The sequence below is a fragment of the Rhyacophila brunnea genome, unplaced genomic scaffold (genome assembly GCF_057557595.1).
Source record: "Rhyacophila brunnea isolate RB1 unplaced genomic scaffold, BYU_Rbru_1.0 scaffold_20, whole genome shotgun sequence".
NCBI classification, from domain to species: domain Eukaryota; kingdom Metazoa; phylum Arthropoda; class Insecta; order Trichoptera; family Rhyacophilidae; genus Rhyacophila; species Rhyacophila brunnea.
In genome coordinates this window covers 36,730,111-36,740,097 of record NW_028232860.1, presented here as the reverse complement: position 1 = coordinate 36,740,097, position 9,987 = coordinate 36,730,111, and the positions used below count along the sequence as shown (strand labels likewise).

Sequence of the window (9,987 nt, the reverse complement as noted above, 5' to 3'; positions counted from 1 at the left end):
TTTATAGTTTTCTTATTTGGCCGATAAACCGCTTACTGCGTTGAATGCGGTTCAAAAGTGTATGAATACGGCAGTAAAGGTGATAAGCATGATGACATTGCCCGCCAAACAAAGTTAGTGTGGAGTGCAGAGAGACTTGTGGAGGCCTTCATCCAGCAGTGGATGAAAACGGGCTGATGATGATGGTGTAAATTATATTTATACAAATTAAACCCACTATTCTGTATGATTTGTGACAAATATTATTTAATAAGTTTTGAAAAAAGGGCAGTGAATCAGTTTATATGTATTTTTTAATATTTACATTAACAACATATTAACTTGAGTAGTTAAACACGTCAACTTATAATTTGATAACCTAGTGCACAAAATATGCCAAGTGTTATGTTAGGTGTTTGACTTTGAGTTGAATTAATCTTTAAAATTATGTTTTCTCTAATCGAGCCATCATGCAATAATTATATAACACATTTGTGCACTAGGCCTTCGGTTAATAATGTCTCTAGTACTATTACAAGAATAATATTAAACTAAAGTTTGACTTCTATATTGTAGCTGACATTTTAAAGCGCTGTATGTTGAGTGAAAGAACGGGGGATTTTTTGATTTCGATAACAATAATGACGTGTCAACCAAAATATAGAAATAACACCGTAGCAAACACTTTTTGTGTATTCGAAACTATCAACTATGACTTCCCTTCCAAAATTCACATTATCATTTTGTTTTAGCAATCAATTTAATTTAAATGCAACATGGTCGCTGGCTACAAAATTGAAGCGTGACAAAAGTTAAGGTTATTGAAGCATTTCTATATAAGTTAGCGGCGATACAAAATAATTTAGACTGATAACCTTTCATTTATATATTTATTGAGAAATTGTTTTATTTTCCGATTCATCCATGGCGAAAACTGATTCTTCAAGCAATTCTTTATCCTCGGCTGGCTGTACAGTATCGTCGTCTAGCTTTAGTAAAGTCAAACCAGACAGTCTATAATGTTGAGCATTTTTAATACCCAGTGACTTAGCCCATAATTTACCTAAAAATAAAATTCATACATTAGAATATTTCAGATTAATTAACTCATGTCAGTATTATAAATTAATATTCTTTCATTCACATGACATGTAAAAATACATTTTACCTGACTGAAGACAGGGTTCATAGAGGGCCAGATTTAGACTTGGGGGGCATCAGAGGTCTCCCAAAAATATATTTTCGGTTTTTTGTTCATAAAATCACCCACAATGGCCGCGCGACTTAAGCGTCGTGGGTCCCAGGTTCGAACCCTGGGTCTGGCAAATACACATTGTTTTTCAATTTCCGTTTGAGTCAGAGTATGGACTCAATAGGTTGAGCAAGTGGTTGGCATCATTTCTCGTAAAAACAAAAATCTGTTAATACAAACCTCCACTCTCGAGGCCCATAATATGGTCAGAAAAAAAAGTCACTTTATTTTATCAATCTATTATTTTTAATATTTCACCAGTGGCGAGGGGTGGAGTTAGGCTTTGAGTTAAGATTTGACATAAATAGTGCACAAAAAATTTTGTCAGTCACACCCACGGTGGCCGCGTGGCTTAAGCGTTGGACTATCATGCCGTGGGTCTCAGGTTCGAATCCTGGGTCTGGCAAGTACAAATATTGTTTTTCAATTTGTGTGTGAGTCAGGGTATGGACCTAATAGGTTGAGCAAGTGGCTGACGTCCATTTCTCGTAAAAAAAACAAAATCTGTTAATACAAACCTCTACTCTGTGGAGGCTCATACGATCCTATTAGGATCGGACATGGTCGAAAAAACTTATTTGTTTACATTACTAACATACCCAACTAAGAATATAATTTGCAGGCAAAATTCAATTAAACCTTGCCTAAACTAAATTTGTCAGCGGGAAACTTATTCAAGAGTCTACCTGGTGATGTTTTGAGTTCTTCTTCAGATTTAAGGCCATAGTACGCCGCCCAATCCATTTTTCCCTTGGAAGCTGCAATTATTATCATTCCGATCATGTTAAATCCCAAAAAAAGGTACATCGCGCTCAGGCGATTCCTCCAACGTTCTGCTTTGTCCACAGGTATAGGATTGGTATTTGATCTAACCAACCTCCGTAACCACTTGAAACTGAAAACCATTTCTAGAAAAAGAAATAGCAATAATTAATATCAAACACATACTGCCCTGCTAAGTAAAAAGACAATGTTTTTTGTTTTGGTGAAATGAGAACCCACGTTTTTGTTGGGAATAATGGATCGTTTGAGGATGTTAAATTATCAACATTGTTTTATATATATGATTATCTTTATTATTATCAACTTCATGAATAATAATATACATGGTTAACAGATTACATTTTATATGCGTGCGTTACAACAGACCTTCGAGTACTCACTAATGTCACGCCGGACACCCAAGTGAACGTAGAACACTAATTAGTATTAATTAGTATTTAGCATTGGCGTGCAGCCAGTGCCATAGTTAAACGTATTAATAATATTCTTATATTATTACATATAATATTTAGTTATGTTATTATATTAGACGGCTATACATCAACAGTTTTAATCTACCTTTTCTATTATGTTATGTAAAATTATTGGATTATTTTGTCATTATCTCTAAATCAGCGATACTCAACCTGCGGCCCTTTAAGCTTTTATATGCGGACCGAAACACATTTATTATCAGGAATTTCGTATATCTTGAGATTCGTTTCGACTTTCACGCACAGATAGTGACACCCGAAGAGGATTGTCATTATGGTCCACATCAGATCTGGTATAAGAGTGTTGCTATTGCACACGATTAATTTTTAAAATCTCAAAAATGTTTTGTAAAAAAAGGGGGGTTTCATGATTTTTTTCGTCAAACCAGTAGTGATGCGGCCCATGTTACTTTACAAATATATGTATTTGGCCCGAAGAAAAAAAAGGTTGAGTATCATTGCTCTAAATAGACAAATATACACCGTGGAGCTGCATAACCGTCATATATACTTGTGCAAAAAAATGGGAAAATAATACAGGTTTATTTGTAGTGACCATGCTTTTTCTATTCCGCTGCAGATCTACTAGCAAACCAGCAATTGCAGGCATATTTGAGTTAAAATTGTTAATGTTCCATAAGAAATGGTGATAAGTACTTTTGAGGAATGTTTTGATTGAAGCATGCAAATTTGTTTGATGTCCGTTGCCCAAACTATATTATTTTAAGTAATGTTTGTAGGTGTGGACGTGCATTGAGTCTCAAAAAAATTATTGTGCAAGTGTATTTGCATAATATTATACAAACCATTGTATAATTTGTATGTGAACATAATGATATTATAATATTGGTCTAGAGTAGGATTCATCCTCTGGATCCGTAAACATGATTATTAAACAAAAACAATACATAAAGTGCTCGGACAGAAAGGTAGAATAATTATTATTGATTGTCAAACAACGATTTATAGATAATAAGATAAGAATTCAACTTACCGGTTATAAATCACCAGCTCATCAAAGTTTTAACAATAATTTCGATTATTTAACATTTAACTGGTAAATAATATTGTTTCAATTATAATATTTTCGTTTTCGATAATTTTTAACCTAAAAATATTATCTGACAGTTGTGTTTCATAATATGAATGTGCTCAGTTATAAAAATGAGTATTCCCTTTCCGTATTATAAAAAAAATCATATATATTAGTCTATGATTCATCATAATAGAGCTGATCCATTGATACACATATCATGTCAATTTTTTTCATCAGAACCAATTTCTATCACCGATGTCCAGCTACCTACTTGACTGGTGCCTCTTCACGAGTTATATTGGTATCACTAAAGGATAGTGAAGAAAACCTTTTGTATATAATATTAGGTGATTGAAACAAAATGCCCAGATATTCCCGGAAGATAGCCCACGCACTGACATAAGTGTAGCGTACGGTCAGCCAAGAGACATAATGCCCGAAGACAGCGTCAAGAAGCCATACGCTCAAAAACCGGAGCTTCGCACCATCTTAACGGGTGATCCGCGACAACGCTTCGTCACATTTATCGAAGAATGCGAGGCGTATTTTAAGGAATTTAAGTGCCCGCCAAACTGCCGGGTGCGAGAAGCACTGAGCCGCCTCGAAGGGGAGGCCAAGACCTGGGGCCGAACGTTCGATCCAGCTGACAGCTGGGATGCGTTTTGCCAGGATGGTAAAATCCACTTCGAGTCATTCGCCAGGCATCAAAGACAGAGAATAGAGCTGCTAGTCCATAGGCAGCGGCCAGATATGGAACCATATAAGTTCCTCCGTCAGAAGGCTGAATTGGCAGCGATCCTCATGCCGGAAGCCAAACCGAAAGTCCTCGGTCAAACATTCCATTCCCTATTGACCGAGCGCGACCAACTCTGCGTGAACTTGATGCCGTGGAGGACGATGGAGCAACTCCTGACTATCGCACGTCAGCTCCATCCACTACCGAGCACACAGACTACTGGTCGCCCATCGTACCAGCAATCGTCGAAAACCGAGCCGATGCCATGCATTTTATGCGGCTGTGTCAGCGGCTGTGTCAGTGACTAAAAAGACGACCAGCACGGACAACTGGAGGGAAAAGCCAAGGGTGGAGACAAAGCAGACCGCTCTACGTGATAACCCTGCTGAGGAGGAGGCGCAGGGAAGGAACCGGACAACGAGGCGGATACAGCGGGAGGGGCGGCCGCGGCGGCAGCCACAGGGGCGATCGCCGAGGGAACGCCAGCCCCCGACAGGAAGACCCTGAGGAGAGACGATAGGAACGTCAGCACAGGACTGAGGAAGATCCACGGCTTCGTCAGGAACGCCAGTCCGCCGTGTTAACGAGCGAACCGGTTAGTGTAAAGTTCAAGGACGTACAGGTGACGCCTACGCAATGCATAACCACTGATCTAGACGCTCTAATAGGTGTAAACGACAATAGGTTTAGTGAAATGATACAAAAAGACAATATAAACAATGTAAAATCTTTCTTTGCCAAGGACATTAACTGTAGAGTAAATGATTTAAACGCCGATTCTGGCAAAAATATTATTAATTTATGTATAAACAATGACCATGTAAAAGTTGCAGCAAATCCGGCGGGCGAACGTACAAACATTGTTAATGTTGAAACTGATGCGAGCACGTCACCTCAAAGTGACAATAACATTGATGTTAGTACGAAAAAAACCGCGTCAGGTGGACGCACTGGTACAACGACCAGTATGGTTCGGACCGGGAGAAGTCCGAACCCCGAAACTCCAGTATTGAACAAGTGGAGGTACCCACCTCCTGGTCGCAACGACGACCATATTGCTACCATGCTTTTTATTAATAGGGCGGCGTTAGCCGGTTTAGGGTATGATAGTTACGCAGAGTTTACAGGCAGACGGTGTAAGTATCGAATGTCTGTCTCAGTTGAACGCAGCCGGCGAGCCTCCAGCACAACTCGAGCCAAGTAGAGCTCTTCCGGAATGGTTAGTAGCACGGGTCACGTCAAAGTTGAGATTGACCCCTTTGTGACGACTAACAATAGTAGTAGTTTTAGAGCCGACTCTGGCACAGTGTATAAACCATGTAAATTTTCAAGTAGGGCTGAGGTTGGCCGTTTAGTCACTAACCACTGTAGAAATAATACCAACTATGTGTGTGCTACTCCTGCCCCCGCCAGGGTTCCGAATGAAAAATTCGATCGGCGAACCGGAACGGTGACAGATCACGGGACTGTGGGCAGAAATTGCCCCGAAATCACTCACCGTGAAAATACACACATGGTTGGTAACCAGCATTCCGAATTTGTATATAAGAATCTGTTAAAACCAACACCGGCGGCGATAACGTCTTTATTCTCCACGGAACATCAAAAATTAAGTACCACGACGCCCGATAATAGGTAAACGCCTGTTAGTAACCAGTATGAATTATATGACACTGGAAACGTTTGTGTTAATAGAATTAGTGTTTTTAGTGTTAATAAATGTGTTTTAAGTAAAAATAGATTCGTGTTAAATAATTGTGATTGTCGTAATGAAATATGTAATGTTAAGTGTACAATAGATAGTGATGATGTGAATAGTGTAAATAATGTAAAACCAAATACCGACGACGAGGTGGAACTGATCGATAGCGAGAGGTGCGGTGGGGGGGGGGGGGGGGCGCTCCTGTTTTAAAGGGAGGTCACCTTCTCACACTGCCCTTCCGCATTGAAGGAAGCGAGAAAGAGTACGATGCCGTCGTTGACACGGAGGCTACGCACACTTTGTTGAGTAGTGAACTGTATCCCCATACAATAGTGCCGTTCGGAAATCCGCAATCTTTAGTAACGGCCGGGGGCGGATCGCTGCGTACCGAAGGGGTCGTCACCGTAAAGGGCATCCTTAGGGATAGTCCGATAGTGGTGCGATCACTTCTAGTCAGAGACCTACATGTCCCTTTTTTGATCGGGCTGGACTGGCTAGAGGCGCAGCAAGCAGTGGTCGATATGAAACGACGCTGCATCCACTACGGTGACGATCTGCGACATTGAAGTTAAATTTCCTCCACCAAAACCCGCCCCTTACCACCCTCGGTCTTAATCGAGAGTATCACGGGACCCATCAATTGGTGATGTGAAGCATCTAAAAATTGGCCTGGGAGTGTCCTGGGAGAAGATGCCCAAGACTTAGGTTGCTACGCTCAAAGTGAGCTCTGACTGAGTTTACTGAGTTTACTCTAATGCAAAGTGCCAGGGAGAGAAAAAGCACATGGAATTTACTTTAAAGAAAAAGAAGCTACTATTTTAATATAACAAAGAACGAAGCTAATCATACAGGCAGCAAAATTTATGTGAAGAGATCTTCACGCCCGTAGTAAGACGCCGCAAATTTTTTGAATGCAAGATAGTTGGCCTTAGTAGCAACCAGGTCGGACAGGCCGATGGGTCCAACAGCTGGTTGGACCGACCTGAGCATTTCCTCCCGTTCGGAGCACATATTCAGACACTCCCATAGGATGTGATTGGCATCCTGTACCTCCCATCTGCATGGACATGTCGGATGGCTTACAAGTCCAAGCTCAAAGAGCCTGCCAGCGAAACCACCATGACCAGTCACAAATTGACTGGTGTAATGGTCTGGAGTCAAATACTTGGTTATCTCCATTCGCCACTGAATGTCTGGAAAAAAGCTGTATGTGTGCCGGCCCTTGGTGGATTCGTCCCACTTTCGCTGCCAGGTCTTAATGGCCGCATCTAGCGACATGAGTCTAATTTTGCGCTTCAGTAGTGCTAATCCCTCGCCGGCTCGTCGAGGGGGGGGGGACGAGATGAAAATCACCAACGTCGGCCTCCTCACCTTTGAGGAGCAACACTGAAGCGCCGCTGACCTGAATGTGCAGGTCAAGTGGGAGAATACCGGCCAGGACCGGGAGCGCGTCGGTTGATGTCGTACGGTAGGCCTTGGTAATGGACAGGAGCGCGCTGCGCTGTCCTCTTAAAAGAGAGATTCTAAGTTTGACACTCTTGGGAATGCGCGGGCACCAGGCACTGGCGCCATAAGCCGCTATTCCCATAAAAATGGCGCCGTAGGCGATCTTGAGCGCCCTTACTTTTAAGCCCCATCCTTCACCAGCCATGCGGCCGATCCTCTGGAAGGCCACCCCAGCCTTGTGGACTTGGGTTTCGGCATGGTGTAGGAAATTTAACATTGTGTCCATTTTGACGCCTAGATAGGTGACGATCTTCGACACTTTCACTCTCGTGTCACCGAATCGGACTGTGGGTAGTCTCGAACAGCTAAGTCGTCTCGGTCCTTTAAGGACAATGGCTTCTGTCTTGGAAGGTGCGAATGATAGTCTAGTTAATCTACCCCAAGCCTCAATTGATGCTAAAGCTTCGCCAACGGTGCTCTCAATCTTCGCCCTGCTGTCGGCCTCGACCAGCAGCAGCGCATCGTCTGCGTAGGCAATGACAGTACAGTCGGTTGGAAGCGGAATTCTAAGGAGATCGTCGAAGAGTACGTTCCAGAGAAGGGGCCCGAGGACTGAGCCCTGGGGACATCCCATGCTGGTTTTCCTCTCTATTGTTGTTGATCCAACACGAAACTCGATCGATCTATTCGTGAAATAACTTTGAATTGACGCGAACAAATTTCCTGGTAGTCTCTTCAGCCGGAGCTTTCGAAGTATAAGAGGCCAGGACGCACTATCAAACGCACCTGCAATGTCCAGGAAAACTCGTAGGACGTATTTACGGCGAGAATTTTCAGCAATGGCAATCACGTTCCTAATGGCGTCGACTGTTGATTTGCCTCTTCTGAATCCAAATTGCTTATCGGAAAGCGGCGAGTGTGTCTCCAGGTGGGCTTCAATCCTGTGGCACAGTAGCTTCTCCAGCACTTTGCCCAGAGCGGGCAGAAGTGTTAGAGGGCGGTAGGCTTTAGGGCTAGACGGTTCTGAAGAGGGCAGTAATCTCTGGCGCGGCGATGGCCCATGTGCGTTTGACAAGTAAATTGTCAATGCAGTCCGGGCCCGGGGCCTTGCCAGCAATCAACGAACGCACGATGTGGTTGATCTCCTGTTCGGAAGGCAACGATGAGTGATCCGTGTCGATGGGAAGAGAAGCCTCAAAGCGGGCCATCCTCATGGCGTCATCGTCCCTGGAATCATCATCCACGGGGATGAGGGCCTCGAGTAGGACCGCAGCCGTTTCAGACTCGGTAATGGTGAATCCGCCACCCGGTTTCTCGATGCCGCACAAGAGGCTCGTCGGTCTGAGTCCCAGCCTCAGTGCGCGATATGGAGGACCCCAGGGGTCCGAACCTCCCTCAATGGTGACGAAATTACGCCAGTAGTCTTTCTTGGCTTGAGTGATCGCTTTCTTTTTTTCGTTCTAAATCGCGCGGGAGGGGTTGGGGAAACGTCAGAGCCGCCATCGTGCGAGGAGTCAGGGGCCAGCTCAAAAGTGATCAACCGGTGATCACTCATGGAAGCGCTCTCATGGACTCTCCAGCCGCTGATACGTCTCGCGACGGACTCAGTGGCCAGGGTGATGTCGATGTGGGTACTTCCGGAGTTTGCGTGCGACACAAAAGTCGGCACGCTATTAGGGTCGTTGAGGACGACCAGGTTGTGCTGGTGAACCAACTCCTCGATGACGTCCGCGTCGCACAGGGGGGTATCCACGGGCGCCCAGAGGGGGGATTGCGCGTTCGCATCCGCACAGATGATGACATCCCTGCCACCAACTGCGCGTAGGATGCCGTCGAGCACTGATGCCACGTGTTCCTTTGTACTCTTAAAGCTGAAGTAGGCGGAGATAACCACCACGCTGCCTCCTCCGGGAAAGCTTATGTCTGCACACGCGACTAACTCAGTTGACAGGTGCGAGAGCGACAGCACGCCAAGGCGAGGGTCAAGAGCGAAAACGCAGGCCTTCGGCTCAGCACCCCTGGCGCAGACGACAAGACCCGCACACCCGAGTCCTTTTTTAGTGGCTTTTGGGCCCCTTTCAGTGGCCCAGTGGTACGGCTCCTGTACCAGCGCCAGAGACAGGCCTTTGGCCCGCATAGTCTCAATTAGCTCCGCCGAGCCGGCGTCGCTCAGGTTGGCGTTCAACTGAGCGAAGGAGATCATCGCGTGGCAGTGTAGTCCACCATGGCCCTCTCACGCAGTTCAGCGTGGAGCCTTGCTGGGCAGTCAAGACTGCCGGTGGAGTGGTCCGACGGCTGCTTGTGCTTGTGACAGGCTACGCATTTGGGGGGGTTTTCTTTGTTGGGGCAGTCCTCGTGGTCATGGCCGGTGATGGCACAGTGGCTGCACGTTGGAGTTTTGCTCGTACATCCTTTGGCCATGTGACCGAAAAGGTGGCAAATATTGCACTTAACTACCCCAACGTAATCCCTAAGGGGGAAGGATTCCCACCCCATGTAGAGTCTGTCCTCTGCAATTAGGGCAGACCAGATAGCCGCCGGGGCGAAGACCACGAAGTGGCATCTGCCGGTTCTTAGCCC

At 44.8% G+C, this 9,987-nt stretch overlaps 1 protein-coding gene across 1 annotated transcript; it reads right to left on the bottom strand.

Annotated features, from left to right (window-relative positions):
* Nucleotides 1-227: 227 nt before the first annotated feature.
* Nucleotides 228-3,631, bottom strand: LOC147071607 (uncharacterized). The gene is made up of 3 exons (XM_085948004.1): nt 3,482-3,631; nt 1,918-2,139; nt 228-1,042 (listed from the first exon to the last, which is right to left on the bottom strand). The coding sequence occupies exons 2-3, from the start codon at nt 2,135-2,137 to the stop codon at nt 870-872; spliced, it is 393 nt and encodes a 130-aa protein (XP_085804130.1). The 5' UTR covers nt 2,138-2,139; nt 3,482-3,631; the 3' UTR covers nt 228-869.
* Nucleotides 3,632-9,987: the final 6,356 nt, after the last annotated feature.